The sequence below is a fragment of the Scatophagus argus genome, chromosome 9 (assembly GCF_020382885.2).
Source record: "Scatophagus argus isolate fScaArg1 chromosome 9, fScaArg1.pri, whole genome shotgun sequence".
Taxonomy (NCBI): Eukaryota; Metazoa; Chordata; class Actinopteri; family Scatophagidae; genus Scatophagus; species Scatophagus argus.
Genome location: NC_058501.1, coordinates 13,081,664 through 13,105,465, shown reverse-complemented (window position 1 = coordinate 13,105,465; position 23,802 = coordinate 13,081,664). Strand labels below are relative to the sequence as shown.

The 23,802-nt window shown below is 41.8% G+C and overlaps 1 protein-coding gene across 21 annotated transcripts in view; it reads right to left on the bottom strand.

Annotated features, from left to right (window-relative positions):
* Positions 1 to 23,802, bottom strand: part of LOC124065372 (protein 4.1-like) — a 34,585-nt gene that overhangs the window by 5,950 nt on the left and 4,833 nt on the right. For 8 of the 21 annotated variants that reach the window (XM_046400702.1, XM_046400701.1, XM_046400700.1 and 5 more), the window contains exons 2-27: positions 15,504 to 16,786; positions 13,915 to 14,196; positions 13,696 to 13,800; positions 13,461 to 13,579; positions 12,521 to 12,739; positions 12,216 to 12,303; positions 11,673 to 11,825; positions 11,163 to 11,260; positions 10,710 to 10,882; positions 10,500 to 10,604; positions 9,514 to 9,756; positions 9,111 to 9,242; positions 8,146 to 8,973; positions 7,503 to 7,535; positions 6,955 to 7,179; positions 6,572 to 6,805; positions 6,242 to 6,484; positions 5,899 to 6,084; positions 5,570 to 5,737; positions 5,248 to 5,454; positions 4,859 to 5,050; positions 4,052 to 4,257; positions 3,680 to 3,748; positions 3,522 to 3,566; positions 2,817 to 2,879; positions 1,171 to 1,350 (exon numbers count right to left, since the gene is read on the bottom strand). In XM_046400702.1, coding sequence (XP_046256658.1) covers positions 1,171 to 1,350; positions 2,817 to 2,879; positions 3,522 to 3,566; positions 3,680 to 3,748; positions 4,052 to 4,257; positions 4,859 to 5,050; positions 5,248 to 5,454; positions 5,570 to 5,737; positions 5,899 to 6,084; positions 6,242 to 6,484; positions 6,572 to 6,805; positions 6,955 to 7,179; positions 7,503 to 7,535; positions 8,146 to 8,973; positions 9,111 to 9,242; positions 9,514 to 9,756; positions 10,500 to 10,604; positions 10,710 to 10,882; positions 11,163 to 11,260; positions 11,673 to 11,825; positions 12,216 to 12,303; positions 12,521 to 12,739; positions 13,461 to 13,579; positions 13,696 to 13,800; positions 13,915 to 14,196; positions 15,504 to 16,778 — 5,871 coding nt within the window. In that variant the 5' untranslated portion in view covers positions 16,779 to 16,786. The remainder of the gene's footprint in view (positions 1 to 1,170; positions 1,351 to 2,816; positions 2,880 to 3,521; positions 3,567 to 3,679; positions 3,749 to 4,051; positions 4,258 to 4,858; positions 5,051 to 5,247; positions 5,455 to 5,569; positions 5,738 to 5,898; positions 6,085 to 6,241; positions 6,485 to 6,571; positions 6,806 to 6,954; positions 7,180 to 7,502; positions 7,536 to 8,145; positions 8,974 to 9,110; positions 9,243 to 9,513; positions 9,757 to 10,499; positions 10,605 to 10,709; positions 10,883 to 11,162; positions 11,261 to 11,672; positions 11,826 to 12,215; positions 12,304 to 12,520; positions 12,740 to 13,460; positions 13,580 to 13,695; positions 13,801 to 13,914; positions 14,197 to 15,503; positions 16,787 to 23,802) is intronic. The other 13 variants (XM_046400705.1, XM_046400715.1, XM_046400706.1 and 10 more) reach the window with 13 other exon arrangements.

The following is a 23,802-nucleotide window of genomic DNA, read 5'->3' as shown; positions in this document are numbered from 1 at the left end:
TTGCTTTGACTTCAGTGCAACTCTAATTCATCCTGACAATATAATGTACTGCAGGTATTTATGTCCAAGTGTTATGTTGCAGTATCATTGCATCAAAATAAAAATCTGTACATTATATTGCTCACATGACAGCAGCTGGACTAAATTGGAGTTGTGTTTCTAGTGCACTGAATAACTTTGATGTAATATTTTTAATTACAGCTAGTGATGCCAGTACTAGTATACTAGTTTTATACTGAAATCCTGTGATTGTTATGTTGTTATCTACTATAGTGAGAGTAGGGTTGCTCATACAACTGTGAATGAAGCCAACCAAAACATAGTAAAGCAGAATGAAGGAGACAGTGTGCAAAGCGTAATAGAAGAAGGAAGAAAGCTCATTCATCAAGGAGGGACAGAGGAGACGGGAAAAGGTCACTTCTGCTCAGTGTCAAGACGTGCAAAAATTCATCAAAGGGCCATCGCTGAGTCATGCAGTAAACGTTCAACGTCAGGTCTATCAGTCATGCAATACCAACATGTCAGGGTTCTGAGGCATCCAATGCAGCAAAGACGAACCAAAGTGAGTTCTCAGAGGGTGGACAACCTGTCCCACAGATGTCTCTCCACACGTCAGTATTTTAAAACAAACAACCAAAGGTACAGACCCTGTTCAGCGAGTCAAGCTGCATTCTTCATACACATGCATGTGTTGCATGGCACAGGCCATTGCCTTGAATAGGTCTGTACATGCACTCACCATCCATTATATTTTAACTGTAGGAGAACCCAGGAAGAGCCTGATACCCTGTTCTATCAATTTCTTTCATTTGAGTGTAGCAATTCAATGTTCAAAGTCACATTAACTTTTAAAAATGACCCAAACACGAGACTTTCAGACAAGAATGTCAGGTTCTTCCGTTGCATAACAAACCCATGCACACTGCTCACACTGCAGCAGTGATGTTTTGCAGTCAAGTGCAGTAACCTCAGAAAGGAGCCAAGGAAAGCATGTGATGGCATATGTACAAATACAGCTTTACCACATCAATTCAGGAATCGTTGAATCTTCATGACCGACTCTAATTTAAATGAATGTTTCTGATTGAACTGCACCAATTCCTGAAATGACAGGACTTAAAAATCAACTCAAAAGGACATGATGCCGTGTGGTTCCTGTGAGAGACTTACCCCATCTGCACTGGGCAGAGGCTGACCATTGATTCCCAAAGTGCGGAACGGGGAGTGCGTGGACAGGCGCTTGTCCCACTCGCTGGGCCTCTGCTCTGGCACAGCTTCCATGAAGTTCCTCTTGAGCGCACTGATACTGGCATGGTGCTTGAGCAAGTCCTCATTGGGCTTGTCGAACTCCTATACAGAGGAAAGTCGAGAGGGGAAGAGAGAGTGCGGAGGGCAGATCGGTGCAGGAAGAGGGTGCCGGGAAATTTGACAGAGGGAAGTGAATCAAGAAAACAATAAGGGAAGGAAAAATAAAATGTGAGGATAAGATGGTGAAAGTTGGGGAGGGGAAGGGAAGATGGAGGAAATGTTTGCAGTTGGGAGAGATAAACAAAAGACAGAATAAAGAAAAAAAATTCATTAGGTTATCTTTCTATTTGTTGTTTATGCACAATTTGTTTATTATCTACTGCAGATTAGATAAACAAGCAAAAGCGGGGGTTAACTGGTGATTCTAAAAGAACATAAATTAGGGGGAGCATTAATCTAGATAATCATACTACTGGGATTCTTCATAGATTATCAGGGATTCCTTTTCCAAATGAAAAGTTGGATCATGAGGGCACACCTTGGTTTCTAAAGGAAAAGATTCGGAGGAGTCATTGGCGTGATTTATCAAAGATGATTATCATTTGGAGTTTAGATGGATGGGAGCTATAAACCATACAGCACAGCATTAACGATCCGTTTCATAGCATTAGGCTTGGATTGACACAAGTCGTGAACACAGGCTGCAAATCAAACAGCAGGAAAGGTGATGACAGCAGACATGGTAGCAAGTTGTCAAAGATGAAGCCTCAGTACAAATGGAAACCCGTTCATTTAACATAAAATGAACAAAAGCAACAGCAGCAGGACTTATTTGGCAACAGTTAGCACCAAGTTGATCTTTGCTGCTATGCCCATTTAACACACGGCAGACAAGGATCTAGAAGTGTTGTGGTGCTAAAGAGCAACTTAATGATAAGTGTTTCTCCAAACGTCCCTCCTTTCATGAACAGCAGCAACGACATGTAATTATTTTGGTTTTTATTTCTATGATCACAAGATTTCATTTGCATAACTGCTGAGGAGGTGCAATGCATTACTGGCAAGTTAGAAAATGAAACCGAGGCAGAAAAAGCAAAAGCAGAAACAGGAGAATACTGATGATCTGGAAAAAAAATTGACTATCATCTAAAAATGAAGCTGCTTGTGAATCCCGACTTGAAGAACGTAGAAAAGCTTCGTCTGTCCCTCATTGGTCTAAACGTTAGCTCATCAGCGGAACTGCAGGGTAGACCATTAGGGACAGTTTGAGGACAGTATGGAGTCTGGCATTTTTTTAAGTTGGTCTAAACCAATACAAGTAAAATAACCTTACCATAACCTGACACATATTTGTTCTAAGCTCAACAGCACTCTCCTGAAACATCCGAATTAGAGTTACACGGCCACACATACACAAACACTTACCATGTGATCTACAGCCAAACATTTGTGCTGATGCAAAGAGTGTGAATCATGCCACATGCAAGCGTGAGATTAAAACCGCAGCCGTTGTGCCAAAGAGCAAGAAAATACAGACAGAGACTGACATCTCCGGAAGGGATACAAACCTCCAACATTAAAAGGCTATGTCTGATATAAATTGAGTCACCCTCAATTTTCTTAGCTCTTTTCTGTGAAGGATGAAAAGAACAAAAAGAGTGTGGGTTTGTTTCAGTTTCCCCATGTGCTGGCATTTAACTGCCACACCTTGGACATGCATACAACAAAATTCACTACGAATACAACAGAGAGAGCTGTGAGGAGTCTGCATGCAAAATGTATTAACAAAGCAAACAACATAAGTCTCCTATTATTAAGTTTCCTATTTCAGTAATGAGAAAAAAACCACAAAGAATGGTGGAGTGACAGATGTGATAAAACAACAGTTATCATGCTACTTTCTAGTAAAGTTAATTTAATCTATAGTCATGCGTGTGTGCATTCAAGGGTTTACAACCACAGCAAGCAATGAGAAGAAATGAATGTCTTTTATAACCTTTGATAATATTTGCAAAATCATACTGTAAGGCAAGCATAGTCTCCTCATATTGAAGTGATACTCCTCTATTAAACGTTTACATATATCATCTATTTTTACATACAATATATTGTATGTGCATCGAACCTGATGTGGATTTCATTTAAGACCTAGCTGTATGGAAGCACAACATGAGAAGAGGGTGAAATTAGTCTTTTGGATGAGAAAGCTCGATATCAGCAGAATGGAGGTGGAGAAATGGCTACGGGAACGTATACCGGGCTGAGGATCTGACCTTTCGCATTCGCACCACCTCCGTGCTCATCGCCTCAGACTCGTGCTACCCCAGGGAGGAGAGATGGACACGTGTTAGCATCCTCTGCCTGATGGCTTTAACACCCACATCTGAACATAGTGGAAACAACTCTTCTCCCCCCAGTGTCTGACACTAACCTGAATGTCCCCATTGATGGTGGATATCAGTGTAGAGTGTACATGGCTCTGGTCCCTCCACACTGCTGGCTACAGCAGCAAGAGAGACAGAGTTCACACTCAGACACAGAGAACAATCTCTGCTCACTACTTTAACACCTCTAATTCTTAAAGATTATGAAACAATTACATTAAAATGAATTTTTTTTTTTAAAAAAGTTAACATTATCTACTATGAATTCACAGAGGCAATCACTATGAGGACACATTATAAATAATCTTTCACTGGCACCGGATATCCTCTAAGGGATGTATGGTTTACATTCTATATGATGCTACATTATTCCTGCACAAAAAAACTTGAAGAATTTTCCTGAAATTATGTCACAATACCTTGTCCTCGGCCTCAGGCTCAATTTTAGAGGGCTCCACAGCTTCTACGGTGACTTCCAGCCTTCTCTCCTCCTTGTGGCCAGTCTTGATTGGGGTGGAGGTCTGGGGCTGATCGAAAGGCGCCATAGGGATCCCTGCCTCCGCCAGAGCAGCCTGGGAGAAGACTGGAGCACTGACGGGACGGGTGCCACGCTGTGTGCTCACCACTGGAAGAAATACAGACAAAGTGTAAAGAAAGCGTGTTTTAAGGGAATGTGTTATGCAGGGTTAAGATCGTATCTCGAATATAAACATATAAATGCAATAACAATAATAACGCATCTACGCAAACGGCCACATCATACTTACAGTCTCAAGCCTTGACGTGATCAGAAAAGCACACGCTCTGCAGGGGCATACTGTACCTGATATGTTTTGTTTAGTCTCTTCTAAAAGGATAAGGATCTGAAGTGGGCAAGAAGCGAATATCCACAAAGTGGAATGAGCAAAAGCGTGGATTAGTTCTTGTTGCGATTGGATGATGTTAGGCTGCAAGGAGCTCTAAGTGGAAGCTTTACATGGTTGAAGAAGTAAAATGCTGGCATTAAGAGAGCGATGTTTCTTCAGTTTGTGAAACGCAGCACGGTAAGAGGGTAGCTGAATAATGATGAATGTTCGCTGCCATCCGTGGACAAAAGCTGATGCATCCTGTCAACACGCTGCAAATGTTAATAAGCGTCTTACGAAGCAAAGAAAACGCATCCTCCTGTGAGTTGTTTGTATGCAAAACAGCCAACCCGAACAAGAAACAAACAAACAAAAAAATACCTGACTCTTTGAAGCCAACATCTAGTAGAACAAACCAATCATCATTGACATGTGTATGCGTGTGTGGAGGTCTTTCCTCCATGATCCATTTCTCAAATTGTGGTCTCGTCTCAGAAACAGCAATCCTTGTTTTGGCCACAGCAGCTGGAGCTCTCACCTCTGCTGGGTACTGGATGCGCTCAGGGACAGTGACTAATAGAAATATACAACCAGGTATTATTGTGGAAATAGATGACAAAATATGAGGATATATTTAAACAGTGAAATAGCAAAACAGATGCACATATTATGGGGGGTAGATTAAATGTAAAATAATAATTGTGCACAGTGAAACAAACCCAAGTAGAATTTTTTGGATGCACAGCTGGACTAAACCATTTTGACTATACCTGATTTCTTAGTGGCCACATCCAGAAGAATAAACCAATCATCCTGCACCTCCCTTACTGTGGGACGTGGTCTCTGCTGTACCACCTGCTCCTGCTGCCACGTCTCCTCCTCTATAATAATTCTCTGTTGTGCTCTCGGCTCTGTGGCTGCAAATTCTTTAGCTGGTCGAACATCAGGTTGTACACGAACACGTTCGTCCACAGCCACTAATGCAGGATACAAAGAAAGCCTTCTGAGCCAGAACAACATTCCATTTAAAGATATACTGAACAAGGTGAAATAAATATAACAGACACCTTATTATTTTGTGTGATTCAATACCTGGTGTTTTTGCTGCCACATCTAGCAGCACAAACCAGTCATCATCCACCTGTCTGGGATATGGTACCGTGACCTCTACCAATTTAACAGGTGGCCTCAGGTCCATGACAGGTTTTGGTTTTGGTTCAGCAGCAGCTATGACATCCACAATACGCTCAACCACAGCGACTAATGTGGAAAGATAAGGGTAAATAAATCGGATGCACATTCATTTCAGATTTTATTTTGCTAGAGCTACTTTAGGTTTAAAGCAAAGGAAAAAGCATCAGGTGCAGTCCAGTTTATTTGCCATCACTCAACTGAACAGACCCTTTGGCTATCACAGGTACCTGGTGGTACGACAACAGGCTTTTCACGGATGGCGTCGAACAGCACGAACCAGTCATCATCTCTCTGTGGCAGTGGCTGGGAAGGCTTCTGGTCAAGATCAACCTGCTGCAACTTCTGCTCTATGCTTATCACTTCACTTCCAGGTTGCACACTGGGATACATCTGACTCGGTTCGGCCAGAGAAACTGAAAATCATCAGAACTTAAGCTCAAGCTTCAGCCATAACTGAAGAATCTGAATTTAACAACAGAAATCGTCGAAATTGAATAGTTTGCTTACCACCCATCTTCTTTAGTGTGAGAATATGTGTGAAAAGAAAAGACATTTGAAGGCTGTGTGTACCTGGAGGAACATAGGGAGCTTCTCTGGAAATAACATCCAGCAGAAGAAACCAGTCATCATCTCTTTCTCTGACTGGCGGAGATATTTTCTGCTCTGGTATAATTTGTGCGGGAAGCTTCTTGTCCTCTTTCTGCATCACAGTCTCGTCAACTACGACCTCCTTTCTGGACTCTACTGATATTGTTTCCACCAGAGCAGAAATGCTTTCTCCAGGATAAACCTGAACGTACTCATCCGTGGTAACTAATGACAAACAGAGTGAACGAGTATTGTAAGACACTTAAGCCAAAAATGACAAAATAAGCTTTTAAGGACTGGAGGCAAGCATACCTGGTGGCACAAATGACGGTTCTCTAGGGGAAACATCCAGCAGGACAAACCAGTCATCTTCTATCTCTCTCACACCCTGTGGCAGAACATCTACTTTCTGTTCACTCTGCACTTGTTTCATATCTGTGTCTTCTACCACAACCTCCACTGCTTCTTCTCTGCGCTCAACGGTTGTCACTTCAACCAGAGCGACATGTTCTTCTGGAGACACTTCAACACCCTGTGCAAAAGCAACTGAGACAAAAGAGATATAAAGAAAAAAAAATCCTCAGACACCACGAGCACTACAGGGGATTCAAGTATAAGAGTGTCTGCAAAGCTCAGGATAATTACTTGCTTGCTTTGATAAAGCTGTGAAACAGTGCAGGCGATATTAGCAGTACCTGGTGGTACGAATGAGGTTTCCCTGGGAGCAACATCCAGCAACACAAACCAGTCATCATCTTTGTCTGTCACTGGCTGTTGTGGGATTTCTTTGAAACGTCTTGGCACCTCCTCTATTATCTTCCCCTCTTCAGCTACTTCTTCTCTAATCTCCTCACTGACTGCAGTTCCAACCACAGAGACAAAACTTTCTGCATCCATCGTGTTTCTTTCCTCCATCGTAACTGAAGTGAGCGAAGACAGGAGAAAGTCTTTTAACTCAAGCAGTAACACACTTCCTATGGCAAAAAAATAATCATAAAACAAAGCACAAGAGAGTGAATAGCAGGACAGGGGATTTGTGCCGTACATAGTGGTACATATGGAGTTTCTCTGGGAACAGCATCCAGTAACACAAACCAGTCACCCTCTCTTTCTGTAATGGTCTGTGGTGGCGGGATCTCTGGTATACGGCACGTTTCCTCTTCTCTTATTTGTCGTTCTTCTATTATAATCTCTGTTTTGTTCTCAGCAGTTGTAATCTCAGTCACTGAGGTGTAATATTCGCCTTCATCCACCTGAGCACGCTCCACAGTGGTAACTAATGATGACAGTAAAAACACAGCCGAATCTTTGAACAGGGTTACAGTTGCAAGACATAATTTTTAAGGTACAGACATTACTGTAGATGAATAAGACTGCACAATCTTACACAACATCTCACACACCTCATTGTAGCAACTTGCATGCACAATTTCAGCAAAACAAAGAACTAGTTAATATAATTAATATGTTAATTTTGGTGTTCTAGCTCTCTAAGAATAATATTTGTATATATGATCTGAGTAACAGACAACAATTTGTTGTACCATTAGGACATCCACAATGACCATGTGCCTGCTATACTGTCATTACTTTCACTACACTGCATCCACCTGAGCATAACCCAGAACTACAGTCAACACATCCAGCTCTTTCATAAACGTCAAACAATATTTAAGGGAGAAAGGGACGAGGAATCAAAAGGAGAAGCCAACCTGTAAACTTCTCCATTAACTTTCTATTGAATCTGAAGAGGGTTTTAGAGACACAATTCAACACTTCAAGTGTAACAGTTAAACTGCTTATGTAAAACAATGCACACATAAGTATTACAGGAGAATATTGGAGTGTATCTGAGATAAAACTGTTTGCACAATTACAAACGGTACCTGGTGGTTTGAAAACATCTTTGTACAGAGGGCGGTCAAAAAGCATGAACCAGTCGTCCTCGTCTGCCACCTGAGACGGATCCTCAGGCTGAAGCCTCTCTGCAACTTCTCTCTCAGTTACCTCCTCCTGTATTTCTATCTTACGCCATGTCCCCTGTTTTTCTAGTCTCTCCGGTACCTGTACACCATCCATTTCTTCCTGACTCTGCCCTGTCTCTTCTACAATAGTCACTCTCTTCTTAGTCCTACGCTCCACCTTCTGGTATGCTACTACAGACGTGGTATTAGCAAATTCTGAAGAGCCAGACTTCTCCACCTCATTTTGCCATTCCTTTTCTACCTGCCTTGGATTCTCTCTCAAGCTGTCATCTAACAGACTCTCACCTGTCACCTCTTGTTCACTCTCCTGCCTCACCTTGAGCTCTTCCTCTTCAGGCAACAAGCCTTTTAAAAACACCCGCTTTATCTCCTCTTCTAGTTCATCCACTTCTCCCTCTCTTGTCTCTGTTCTGCTCACTGATTTCTTTAATACTTTTCTTGTTAAATCTCCCTCTTCTGCTCTCAACTTAGCAACTTCTTCCTCACCCAATTCCTCTTCTATTACTTCTTGAAGTCTCTCTGCCATCTCATCCACTTCTTGGAGAATTTCCTCTAAATCCCTCACGTCTCTCAGCCTCTTTTCCAAAAGCTCCCTCTCTGTCAGCTTGTCTACCGAGATCATGCCTTCCTGCGTCCTACCAATGACCTCCTCACTGGTCAGTTCCTGCTCTGCCACATACATGCCCTGCTCATCCTCCTGCTTGACCTGGAACTCAGCTCTGAGAGAGACTGTGGGGAGTAAAGGGGAAAGTAAAATAATGAGCCACGAAAGTAACTGAAATTTGATTTATATATGAGGCTGTTAAAGCATTTTAGTAATGACAGTATTCAAATTGCAACTCATATTTCCACACAAAGAAACTCACATGGTTTGTCAGCTCGCTCAAACAAGGACAGGCTGGAGATTTGGTCAAAGTAAAGGTACCAGTCATCTTGCTGTGTCAGTGCGGGTTGCAATAGTCTGTCCATAGAGCTCATTTTTGTCAAGCTGACCTTAGCTGACATGATCAGAGAAACAATAATGAACAATTTCATAACCACAAAAATCAAACTGCAAAATGCTCGAAAACAGGTGGTTGAAACCGCTGCGGATAATACAGTATACATGTAGTGGTATCATTCTTTAAGTGCATGCTGGCTGGAATACATTTACATTTAGATGCTCTTTAAAATCCAAAAGAAAAAGTGAAAGATTAAAAGACTGTGTGTTCAGTTTTCCTTGTGCCAAAGTGCTAAATAACTGTTGGCACGCACTGGGAGTTTGAATACCTGGCTGTTTCACAAAATCAAATGACGGGACAAAGGGAAAAGGAGGATAACGATGGAGCAAAATTGGCCACTCGTCTTCCTTTCTCCTCTGCTGTTGCTCATCTGTTGATGCCATTTCCTGCCATGGCTGACTGACTGTCTGGGTGATGGTTTGAGAGCCAGTCTGCCCAGACTCAGAATCCTGCCAAACAGACTGCTCCTCCTCCCAGGACTGAATGGAAGTCTGCTCAGACACCCCTCTGGCTGCGAAGAGATGATGACGGGATGGCAGTTATGTAATGGTTCGGCTGGAGAGATGACTGCCACCGTGACAGTGCTTCAAGCGTGTTTTTGAACAAAGCCAGATGCCAAGCATTTGTACCAGACAATTGTGAGTCCAGTAAGCTGAGGTTAGTAAGAAGCTCACTGAAAAATGCCACTCATCATCCAACAACAACAAGGACAGATAAAAAGGGCACACGTGGAGATTACATTTTCAGTGTTCAAAGTTCCAGCGTTATCCCGTTTTAAAGATCGACTTGAACAGTGATGAGTGAGTCTGTTAAGATGTTGAGCATAAAAAGGTGCAAGTTGCAAGCAAATGGAGGCTACTGTGCAACACACATCAAAAGGCAACTTCTGAAAATGCCCAACACTGAGAAATAGCAGCGTCAAAGCTGGAAATGCCTGTGTGTAGATAACCATGAGAAGAAAAGCTTTAAATTTTCTGTCAGGCTGCACAAAGACCAGAGATGCCCTGGGATCATGCCAGGGAAAGTAAAAGGTGGGTGACATTACCCACATGTCAGGGGAGGTCAGCGCTCTGACAAGTTAGCAATCGGCAATCTTTTCCAAGGCTTACTGGCATGAAAAGCAAATGAGCAAGAGTGGATGAACGTTGTTAAACGAATGTTAAATGACGTGTTAAAGCTGTTTGAGGGAGAATAACACAAGTTGCCGCATATATGCTATAAAGTGCTGGCACATCTCTACACAGCTCCTGGTACCTGGAAATTCGGGAGAAGGCTGGGGTTTGTCAGATGTCAGCATCTGCGACCATTCATCGACCTCAGACCTGGTTGAACTGGACAACTGGAGAGTTTCATCTCCAGCTGCAAGAGCGAGACAGGTCAGAGAGTAGCTTACCAAACCTGCGCTTTTATCATGAGATTCACGCGCGATGTAAAGTTTCCACGGATTCACACACTTGCACATACCTCCATCTAGGTTACGGGACAGCCTCTTGCTCGCAGAGCGTGTGAAGCGAGGAGCTGGACGGTCTATCATAGAGCTGGCCTGGCGGGTCTGGGCCTGAGTCCGCCCGCTGTACCGGAACTTGGAGCCCAAGACAAGAAAGCGACGTGATGATGGAGGATCTACTGTTGGAACCCTGGGGGAGAAAAACATTGAGTTAATTTTGATCCATCCTTCATTCATCAAAGTAACAGAACCCATACCAGGAGTCGCTGTTATGCAACAAGATTAGCAACAACTTTGACCTTTATCCTCTGTGGTTAAACTGTGATTTGACTGTTAGGGAGCCACTATAGGGCTTAAGCTGCAGAGACCAGTGAGCCAATTATGTAGGGGATAGGGAGGACCCGAGAATGACCTCTGTTACCAGGCAGGGAAGTGTCATTCAGAATAAGGTGAGAAGGATCTGGTCTTACCTGAAGAAGGTATGGTGTTCAACACAAACTTTCCACAGCTTCTTCGAGGCTTTGTAGTGGGGCAGTTTAAAGCCAATTGTGCTTTCATACTGCTCTTGCTGTGAGTGAAGAAAGACATAAAAGATCAAATATAATTGATAAACCCAGGTTCTAAGTGTAGAGCTGAAAATAATACTGGTGTACATTACATTACATACAGCCTTAACACTAACCAATTTAAAATAACATAATATACAACTATGGTTTTATTATCCCAAAATAACACTATGAGCATAACACTACTGTGGTAAATTCAATATAAAAACTTAAAATAAATCCAAGGAATGGCTCTGGTGAAATAAGTCCATGAGTACACCCAACAGGTAATTTATAGCTAACTGATAAGTCAGCTGGCATAATCAGTAAGTAAGGTATCAGACAGGTGGGGTTGTGATTTAGTAAAAAATGTAGGTGGAAGAGATATGTGGTTGGGATGTGGTGGGAAGATAGGACGTGTAAATTCAGATTTACCTCTGATGCTCTGATTTTGATAAAGAAGCTGCTGCGTTTGTAAGAGATCTTGAGTACTTTGGGCCAAGGGAAACGGTTGATCCTCAGCTTGTCCTTGTAAACCATCAGGCCACTGGAGCAAACTCCCAGTGTAATGTCGACACCATCGAGATCCTGCATGCACAAAAATAGCGTGATAAACAGTTATGACACCGTGCCAATACACACAATCACTGTGACCCTGCGCTTACAATAAGCAGTCACTGGGAGGCAGACTTTCTCACACTATGAGGACATGGATTTTGAGGTCATTGAGTTTGAAATGTTATTAATCTCTCCTTTTTTCTGGGGGGGGGGACATCAATTTTGTAATTAAATTCTGGTTGGTACTGATGTAATACAAACATGTCCCTAAAAAACAGCGACACGCAATTTTAAAATGAAGGAAAGTCAACACATGTACTATGGACTTTTAGCATTTTAGAATTACTATGAAAAATCTGTGGTATTAATTAAGCTGCAAAAAACTCATGTAAATAGCTAACAACTGAAATGAAACCCTACCTTGGCTTGGTGCAGGTCAACCCCATACATAGCGAGTTTCTTGGCATTTTCCAGAAACAACATGTCTGCTTGGGCTGGGCTCATTGACCTGGAAGAACACAGATAAGAAAATACATTTCAAAACTATGTTTTACCATCAGGATTATTTTAAAGGACTTGTAAAATCACCAATTTCAACAGCTGTTGAAGTTGCAGATATCTTTCACAGTTTGTCTTTTTAAAATATATGCTTACCCAAAAAGTATGTGTTAACTAAAGATGCCATCACTACCTTGTGCCAGTCAAAGCCCATTCACTTTGATTACCTGTATGTGCGATGCAGCTCCATCACCTTTTCCTCCAGCTCTTTGCTCTGTCCGGGGGCCAGGCTCAGATCCTTAACATAGTCTGTTCCGTGGACCTCTGGGTCATACTCTCCAAGCTCTGACTGGGCTATGTAGGAGCCGAGCAGGGACAGCGTGACAAAGGAACAGGGAAGAACACCACGCATTATGTCTTTCCTCAGCTGGAGACATAGAAAGTACCTAAAAAAGATATGAAAGGAAAAAATTAACTTATTAACAAAGATATAAAAACTATATAAACTGTTTTTCATGAGATGTAATGACTGCAGTGACAACACTTTTGAAAATATACTTCTCAGAAAATTATCTGAGAGGCTGGAAAAGATCCAGCTTAGCTTAGTATACACAGACAAAAGTACCCAGACACACCTCTATCGGGCTGCTTTTAATGGTTGGGCTGGGCCCCTTACTTCTCAACATTTTGGACAATGCTATGCTTCCAACTTTGTGCTTTGTGTGGGGAAGGCCCTTTTCTATTCCAGCATGACTGTGCCCCAGTGCACAAAGCAAAGTCCATAAAGACATGGTTGGATGAGTTTGGTGTGGAAGAACTTGACTGGCCCACACAGAGTCCTGACCTCAACCCCATCAAACTCCTTTGAGATGAACTGGAACAGAGACTTTGAGCCAGGCCTTTTCATCCAACATCAGTGCCTGACCTCATAAATGCTCTACTGTATGAATGGGCAAAAATTCCCACAGAAAAAAATTTTTGTGGAAAGCCTTCCAAGAAGAGTGGAAGTTGTTATAGCTGCAAAGCTGTCCGTGTATTTAGAATGTGATGCCATTAAAGTCCCTGTTGGTGTATTGGTCCCAATACTTTTGTCTACATAGTGTAACTCTGTCAATCAGCAGATTTCACCAGAAGTCAAACTATTCCTTTAATACTTGAGCCATTCACCTGGTGAGGTCTTCAGTAAGCTGTGCTGGATCAGGAGGGTAAAACTTCACATTGAATGTAAACTCATAGACAGCACCTGGAACCTGTTTCCGGATCTCTTTGGTGGCTTCCAACCATGTCTGTGGAAAATGGAGGGAAAACAAATAACCGGCTGCTCACAACCAGGTTCTTGTTGGTGTCATGTAAAATATCTGGATATGCTTTTGCAGAGAAACCATAAGCACACACAGCTTACCTTACTGGTTGGTGTTTCCCAGTGAGCCAGGCCAAAGTAATCTCTCTCCAGCAGATTGACATGGTCACACACCTTCGTTAGGAGTTCCTGGCCTTTGGCATGTTTCTACATCAGAAAGAGGACACACAGATGCAGCAAGAGAGACACTCATCAGTCTTCACCAGTCTAATCTTTAGCATGGACAAGCAATACATGCCGTCATTCTGGGAGGTCTCTTACATCAAGCTCACACTCAAACTGAGTGTCATCCAGTAAGGTGACTTTACACTGCATGGTTTTCTGACGTTTGGAGCCCTTAGCCTCTTCTGCTTTCTTTTCGGTCTTCTTTTCTTTCCCAGGCTTCTCCTTCTTCGCCTCCTCCTTTGCTTTCTCCTCTCCTTTGCCTCCTTTCTCCTGTTCTGTTGATTTCTCCTCTTTTTTCTCTGGGTCCTCCTTCACTTCTGCCAAAACTTCAGGCTCCTTCTTAATCTCAGTTTCTTCCTTCTGTTCCTCCTGAGGTGGCTGATAGAGTCAAGACATTTGGAAAATATGTCAAACTCAAAGCTATAATTAAGACAACTCTGTAAAAAGCAAATATACTGCTGTTGACGTTAGCTCTAGTTCAGAGCAGCAGGAATCACTTTTGTTTCAGACCAAGCTGTCAGCTCAAAGCAGCACAGTTACTTTCGCTGAGCAAGCTGTCCATATCATAAAAAATTCATTAGACATAAAAAAAAAACATGTGTTCCTCTACTACAGTCAAATCTGCAGCATGAATTTCTATACAGAAGAGCTCTGTTTCTGAATTTTATCAGAAACTGTGTGAGACAGCGGTGGATGATTTTGGGGGAAAAAAACTGTCACAGTCTATTGAATCTTAATCACGATCCACAATCTGAATTGCTAACTTTTTTTTTTTTTTAAATCAATTTTGACATTTCTAGCAGGTTATTTCTTTTGTCACCATGTTTGTGTTATAATCTGCTCATCTTGCTTTTTCCTTTAGTTCTCCTTCGACCACCGGTGTCACACCAGAGTGAGCTGTGGACACACATTGGCTCGCCCCTCACTGTACATATCTGCTCTGTGGACTTTCTTTGGCAGCAGGATGTCTGACAAAGTTGCACAAAAGAGCGCAATAAGTTTGTTTTGTAGCCAATCAAAATGATCAAAACCAACGTGGTACGGAATGACACTGCACCATCCAATGGCACCTATAAGCTTTTACAAAACAACAGCACAAGTAGACCTACACTAAACTAGAGAGGTATCACTACAATCAGTGCATTTGCATGAGGGATATCTGTGGAGATTCTCAGTCATCCAGGTCATATTCACACAAAGAGGTAAAGCAAGGCATGAAGTTTGAAGACTGAAGTAAGAGAACATTGATAACCCACCACGATCTCAATGAATCACCTGAAAAGAATTGATCTCTATCTAGATTCATCAGACAGCCTCCCCTTGAGTGTGAGATTTTTGTTAAAATGTTTCCTCTGTTTTGAATCCTCACACACAAATGATTAAAGTAAAAATTTGATATAATGAGAAATGTGCTTTCTTGCCTCAGGTTAGACAAGAAGATAGGCAGGCATGTTGGTTAAAGAGCTTTAAAGATGCTGCTAGGTGGATTTTGCAAGCTGTTTCTCCCTGCGTCCAGCCTTTATGCTAATCTAAGCTAAGTGGCTGCTGGCTGTACAGATGATCAGATATGAGAGTGGTATCAATACCCTCATCTAACTTTCAGCATGAAAACAAACATGGCGATATCCCAACATGCAGTACTCGTATAGTACTGTAAGTATACTCTTAGTCAGCGCCACACTCACCTGAGTCTCAGCGCTGCTTATCGAGTGCTGATCAGGAGCTTGTTCAACGTCTGGTTCAGTTTTAAGCTCGGGCTCCGGAGCAGCAATTGGTGCTTTCACCTGCTCCTCACTTGGCCCTTTCACCTCCTTCTCCTCTTTCTTTCCTTTGTTCTTCCCCTTTTCTTTTTTCTTTCCTTTCTCCTCTTCCCTCTTTTTCTTTTCTTCTGTCTTTTCCTCCTCCTTTTCTTTCTCTTTCTTCTTCACCTCTTCTTTTGCCTTCTCTTCTTCTTTCTTTTTTGTCTTCTCGTCTTTTGCTTTCTCCTCCTCCTTCTTCTTGGCCTTTTCCTCTTCTTTCTTTTTTGCTTTTTCAGTCTCTCTTGCCTTTTCTTCCTCTTTCTTCTTTGCCTTTTCTTCCTCTCTCTTCTTTACCCTTTCTTCTTCTTCTGCTTTCCTCTTTGCTTTTTCTTCTTCCTTCTTCTTTAACTTTTCCTCCTTTTCTTTTTTCTTTGTAACCTTCTTGTCAGTGTTCTCCTCCTCTTTACTCTCTTTCTGTCCGGCTTCTGCTTCCTTGTCTTTAACTTCAATGGTCTCCTTCTTTGCTTCTTCTTTTGTTTCTGATTTTTCCTCCACCTTTTCTACAGTCTGCTGTGCTTTTTCCTCCTCCTTTTGCTCCTCTTTCTTTTTCAAGTTTTCCTCTTCCTTCGTCTCCTCGTCTTGTTTCAGTTTTTCCTCATCTTTTTTCTCTGCTTTCTTCTTGGCTTCTTTCTTTTTCTTTTTACTGCCCTTCTTCTCAACTTTTTCTTCCTCCTTCTTTATATCCTCTTTTTCTTCTACCTTTTCTTCTTTCTTTTTCACTTCTTTTACCTCAGGTGTTTCCTCCTCCACTTTAGCTTCTTTCTCTTCACTCTTCACCTCTTCCTCCTTCTCCTCTGTTTTGTCAGCTTTTTCCTCTTTGTCTGCCTTTTCCTCCCGGGCTTTCTCTGCCTCAAAGCCCTCTCCCTCGGAGCACTGTGAGCGGCGTTTGAGGAAAGATGAGAAGAGGCGAGACAGGCCTTTGCCAGCAGAAGTCCTGGTACGAGGCTTCAGCTGCTCCTCCTCAGGGGAGGTGGCTACGTCAGCGGGTCCAGCCTCAGAGGTCTGCTCCTGGGCCTTCTTGCTCGACTGCTCTCCCTCCAGCTCAGACGAGGACGCCTCTGGCTTCTTCTTTTTCTCTGGATCGGGTTCAGGCTCAGCGCCGCTGGCCTTCTGCTTGCCCTCGGTGTCTGCCTCACTCACTGCACTTGCCTCTGTTGTCATGGTAGCCACTGGGAAGGAGAACAGAAGGGAGTCAGAGATGGAGAAAGGTCACGGTGCTGTACAGAATGTGACGGTGCACAGCACGGCTATACTTGGAACACAACAAATAAGATTAGGAGCAGTGGACTATTAGCCTGGGTGTTGGAAACAATGCCAAGCAAATGTAATACATGGACTGCACTACTAGGGCGGGAACGATATGCTTATCTGCTGACTTATTATTTCGATTTTAGCAGTGTTTGTTTGAGAGACCCTGTGAAAAATCTGAATCAATCAATAACAAACAAAATCATGCATGTCACATCAGGCAGTCTTCAAGATTTATTGCTGCAGCTATGCTCCATTTTCTTAAATGTAAATACAATACTTTCTGAAGTAAACTGCTACATTTAGCTGCACTTTCTCAGTAAGCTAGTGCCAAGAGAAAAAAATAACTAAAATGTTAGGTCAAAATTAATATAACCCCCGAACGGCTTAAAACATGACTGTGAGCCTTTAAATTAACATCCTGCATGCATGAAACTGAACTTGAAAACTGTCCTTTCAAAACCCACTACGTGTGAAAGTGGGAAACAAAATTTACAACATAATTTACAAGAAATATACACTTTTTGAAGTTACATATTACATTTCGGTGTCTCTCCTTATCAAGCAAGTGCTGTGAGAAAAATAAATAAAATTGAAAAAATATATTCTGTCCTCTTCACTTATTGGTGACTGTGTTTTTAAAATGAATAAGAAACACTGAGCTTGAGTTTTGATGCTGTGTGTTTGCTGTAGCTGTTCAGTGTGGCAGGTTGAAGCTGCAGCAGAGAAGTTAGCAAATGCAGAAGTCTGCAGTTATTAGTTCATTTCCACAGAGCAGTGAAAATATTTTCCTGTATGCATGAGCATCGAGCACACATGCCATTTCATATTAAAGCTGGAATGCTGGACTTTTAAATGTATATGAACATCCAATACATGCTAGCCCCTGCCAAACAAGTTTACACAAGCCTATGGCCGCCAAATAAATCCCTCTGTATTTCACAGTCCAGGTGAGTTTTAAAATCTTGCATCAGTGGAGACATTTCCGACTGGCACACCAGTAGCAATTCATTTTACATCAAACAGCAAAGACTGGGCTGCCAACCATACTAACGACAGAGGTTGCACTGCAAAGGAGTCACATCTCATAAGCATGCGTGTATGGCAGAGTCGTAAGTCGTAACCACACGTCAACAGTGCTTGTGTAATTAATCTCACTGCCAGACGGGGGGGATAAAGTCCCAACCTTAAAGTTTAAGCACATGAAGTAAGACTGCGTTAGCATTAAGCTAAACAACAGAGCGCTTTTCATATTATATATACACACACACACACACACACTTAGAGAGGTTAATTAGTAAGTCTCCTGTCAAGTGAATTGTTGTTTATCAAGAAACCGATTATGCCCAAGGTCAAGAAAGATTAGTGAATTAATCGTTCCACAGAATATTAATCAGCGAAAATTCTAGTTCTGGATTCTTAAATGTGTGTTTTTTTCTGTTTGGGAACCTTGTATAAGTGAGTATCTTTTAATTTTTCACTACTGGTCAGACAAAACGAGCAATTCGACGATCTTTGGCTCTGAAAAATTGTGAGTCAAAAAAATAAATAAATGGTTGTATGAAATTGTAAATAATAACAGAATAGGCCCACATATTTTGATAATTTTTCTCAACACATGGTGGTAATTTGATAGAAAATATCTTTTATCATGCAAATATTTTTTTTTGTATTCATGCTTCATTATCCTCACACAATATTGGATCATTTAAGCTGATCTAATCAAGAGTAATTTACCATGAGCAATTTTTACAATGTAATTTACATCACAGCTTTAAGTTATTGTTAGTTGCCCCATGTGAGGGGCATAAGGGGGCTTATTCCATAAAACATGAAGACAACTGCCAACCATAGATTATATGCTAACTCAGAAACACATACTTAAACACACAAACATCACTTCATCACACAATAGCCTTCCTTGTTGAAGAGTGTGTCTGTGTCTACATGGAGTTTCCAGGCTGAACTCAAAACAGGGTCTACACAGACTCATTAAATCTCCCTGACACAAAGGAGGCATTCTGCTCCGGAGCTGCGTATTAGCACCGCCTGGATCATCCTCGCCAAGCATGCCTGGCTCTTCATCACACACAGGCCCATCCTGCACAGGTCATCTAAGGTACTCGGCGAGTTCACAATATGTACCATTAGATGATACAAAACAGTCAATCAATTGTTATCATTTCTTGGTGGATTTGGCCACTGTGGGCACTGCTGTAGACCAGTTAGCAGTACCTAAGAGTAAGATTAGTAACAGTAAGATTGAAAATCGACTAATGAGCCATACACAGAGCTTTTCTCACAAGTGATTTTATGCATAAAAAGTTTCTAAATTGATTTCATAGAGAGCTTACAGTGATTGAAATTACATTTTAATACCTCGTTTCAGATTTTCAAACAAAATTATCATGACAAATTTGATCCCAGTTTAGTCAAGTGGGCCAATATAGCAGCTGACATTAACTTAACGTTAACGTAAGGTATGCCAGCATCAGGGTATATGTGAGCCAATAAGTAACAAGAATTCACAGTACATAAATTTACATGTTGGTCAAAACTTGTCAAAATCAATATCAGCCAATATATCACTAATTTATTTTTTTAATTTTCACATTATGACTATCAGTATCTGTATCAAAAATCCAGTGACGGATGAGTACATCACATATACAGTAAAAGAAAATTGTATTCATATGGTCTACACAGAGCATATACTGCAGGTTCTGTCCACTTCAGCTTGTCTTTAGAGATGAAAGAGACTAAGACTGTTGCCTCTATGTAACAGTGCAAGCACACTTAGCTAAATGACTTATTACAGAATGTGATTCACAGTCACAGTAAAGGGACCCTGCAGTTTAATGCACACAACTTAATTCACTGGTGTAGCAGCAGGAGAACAGACCTGGTTAATTTAGAAACTTCTAATCAGCTGACTTCACACAACACACACACATAAATCACCTTCACACACAGCCTGAAATACAGCACAGGTATTACTGTGTACCATTACTCCTAACTGGGATTTATCAATCACTGTGGCTCACATCACCATTAGTTTATGTCCAAAATGAGACAGATTCACATCCTGTCTGATGTGGGCCTTATCTAATTGGTAACTAATGTGGCTGTGTTTGTCTCTTCCATATGTAGTTCAAGTCCCACCCTACCTCATACGGAGTGGGGGAGGGGAAATGCTAGACAAGCAGACTGGCAGGCAGTCCAATCTTCCAGATGTACAGGGCCGCCCCAAAGGGTGTAGCCTGGCCCTCTATACCATGCGCGTCCCACTAGCAGTACAGGACAGCAGGAGAGGAGGAGGAGGAGGAGGAGGAGGACGAGGACGAGGAGGAGGAGGAGGAGGGGGTACGCACACAGACCAAATCCTCTTTAGCCCTCCCATTGTTTGTGTCCAGTGACCAATAACTGTGCTGCACACTATAACTAATCCAGCCTACCCTTCCCCCCACAAGACCCCCCATAGGCATATTCCCTAGGTCACCCCCCCCACACACACACACACACACACCGGTATGCATCAGTGCTCACGGGCTCCTGGGTCTTTTAATGCTCCGTCATCTCAATCGTGATTGTCAGGAAACAGACATGCTACTAATGGACCAGCTGAGCTTGTGTCTGCTGCCTCCTCCATTTTGTGCTGCCTATCTAACATCTCTGCTGTCAGCCAGCTGAGCAAGACTAACCTGCATCATGACTGATTGAGACAGCGGCAGCCACACGGGACCTCTCAATACAGCATCAATCTCTCATAATATGAGGCATATTTCTTTTGTTGAGGTGGAGGTAATTAGATGAAATATTGCAGTACTCTTTAAAAAAAAACTCTGCCCTCCATCCTACATAATTAATGTCTCTAATGAGATAAATTATAGATGAAGTAGGGCATCCTCTATCAAGAGTGAGCACACAAAGAGCTGCTGGATCAGGTGCAAACGCCAGGGCTGGAGCTGAATCGGGATTTGATTTAAGAGAGATTTCGGTGACTTTTGATTGAATATAATGTTCCCAAAGGAAGATCATTTAAAATTTAATTTGAATCAGCATATCTCACTTAAAGGACATTGGTAATTTTTTTTGCATTTGACGCATCTCCAGAATGGAAATCACTTTTTACACCACCGCCATAACAACAAGATTTTGCACTCTCATTGTTACAAGGCAGCGCACCATCAAAATGATTTTAAAGCTGTTATTTTGAGGTAAAACAGCTGCATAATGTTGCTTTAAATCTAAGTAACACTGTGAGATCCAATTCATAAACCGTTCCCATTAAAGTCTGAATTGATGCTAACCCGATAACTGCCACTAGCACCATATCTCAGCAATTTGTCCAAATACCAAAGCCTTCATATTGTGTGCCTGTGATGGCAAAGTGCTGCTGCTTGCGTGTGTTCGTGGGTATATACAGTATATGTGTGATGAAATGAGACAAGAGGGGTGAATAGGCAAGAGCTTGCAGTGCAATGAGGAGGAGGTATGGTATAAAAATAGCTACATGTGCTCAGGATGCAGGGACTCATTAGTTAGCCTTTACAGACAAGCTCATGTCTATTTCTGTTCAGAGCGCACTGCACACATCACGCAGATGCACATGTGTACATAGGCGTGCACAGCCGGAAATGCACACACCATGTGTATACGGCATAGTTTTTAAGTCAGAGGAGAGATATTTCATTTGTTGAGTGAATTCACTTCTTTACCAACGCTACTCATCGACTAACTGACAAGTAGCATGAGCTTCACAGTAACGCTGCCCTGTAGGGTAGGACAAAAAGAAAGCATGTTTCCTGGGTACTGAGAGTAGGCTTAAGGAATTAGAAGGAGTTTAGAGTTAATCAGCCCCCAAGTGACCAAGTGAGATTATCTCCATCTATCTACCTGCCTACAGTATCCATCTCACTGCCTCCCTCCAATCTGATTCCCTGTCTCTCGGCCTCTGGGTGTGCGTGCATCTGTGTGCGTGTGTGTGTGTTTGTATCAGTGTGTGTGGGAGAGAGAGAAAAGCTGGCAGAAGTTGCAATCAGCTGTGCTGATTCATGGTTTTATGCTAAGCCACGCCCACCTGGCTGAAAATCAACAGAAACTAACAGAAAGCCAGTCCTCTGGCCACATGGTGGCTCCTATTAACCTTTCTAAGTAAACACAGACACACATGCTAACATGCATGCTAACACGTGCCTGGCTAAACTGTTTGTATGTTCAGTTAATGCACAAAAGCCTGTCTAGCAACATCGTGGATACACACAAAATGTCATTGAGATATTCAGTGTACACAAGTGCTTCTTGGTAAACAATCCTGTGGTGTGAAATAATATGGCATGTTTTCAATATTATGGAGAGACATGCAAAGTAACTCTTTTGACAAATTAAAAATCAAATTTTGAATGAAGCACTGTAATCCTGAATTCTGTGACAACATATATTTTTTGAACATTTGGTTATGCTCAACGAAGCAGTATTGGGCTACAAAGAGATATCCTAGTCTTGTCCTCTGTGAAAACCTATCTCAAACCCAGCTCTGTATGGATCAATACACACAGATGGTCTGAGGCTGAGGCTGTAACATGAACCGACATGGGAAAAGAATGAAGTAGCTTGATTGATTCACTGTGGTTACCCTGAAAGCAATTCTGAATCCATTTCCAACATCATCTCAGTCAAAACCCATCGACAGAGTAGTATACAGTGTCTGTGCATTAGTTCACATCATGAAAGAAGCGTGATATACTGGACACACACAACTTTCTGTATGAGTCATTAGTTAAAAGATTTAAAAGGAGTACTGTGTTGTAAACTTTATTTACTATGTTTAAATTAAATTGTTCTAAAAATGGCATCTTTTGTTTAAAGACTATGTAACATTTGTTTGTTTTTTTTATGGTTTTTAAGCTGGTCAAATGCACAGACTCTCTCATTCATGAAGTACAGCGCCCTCAAATCTGCATGTGGAGTCTGTTCCCTATTTAGAAAAGTCACACAACAGAGTAGTAGTCTAACTGCACAAATGCATCATAACTCCCAAAAGAGGATTAACACCAGCAAGCTCTTCTGGGACCTCGGTGACCTCACTCTTACACAGCAGAGCCAAAAACATCCTTCAGCATCACTTCAGCAGCTCAGTGTTCACAGCACTGCTGATTCAGCAGCCCAAGAGATCCCCACCACAACCCCCTCCAGCCACAAGCACCCGAGTCTTATCTGTCACTTTTTAACCTCTGTGTTTACTTCTGTTTGTCATGCAAGTGCTTGCCACTGCATTAACACTGCCTCCATCTCTCCCTCATCCTCCCTACGTCATATCTGCAGCGCTTCATAAAAGATTATCTGACTATATATATCCAGCGGTATCATCAATGGAGATGAGGCTTATTGGATGAGTTTCTCTTAAGTGCGTTATGGGTAGTACAAGAGCGGACACATATGCTGCCCCCCAGCAAAGATGGATATTTTTAACCCATACACTATGACTTGGGGGTAAAAGCAAGGCACCTCATGCAGAAAATTAAATCCAAAAGCAATGCCATCTCTGAAACTGCCAAAGAAAACAACATCTGAATACTTGAGCAAACACTTTCTTGGGAATAGCTGTAATACACCTCACGGAGAAGCATTCAACATGAAGAGATGGTACATCGCCTGGAAAAATAACTATTTAACATATGAATGGTTTAGGGAATGAAAAGTGGCACTTGTATCATCTTTGCTCAGGTCATAATTATTTTTGTCTCTAATACATTAAAATGAATATTATCAGACCTCTACACTGTAAATAATATGATGAACCACTGCTAGATAGAAAGCAATGATGTTTAACTTAAATAATAGATTGATGCATATAAGATTAATACAAAAACAAACAGAAATTTGTAAAAGGTAAGTTTCCTAAAATTTTCAAACTGTATGCGCCATCTTTTAGCAG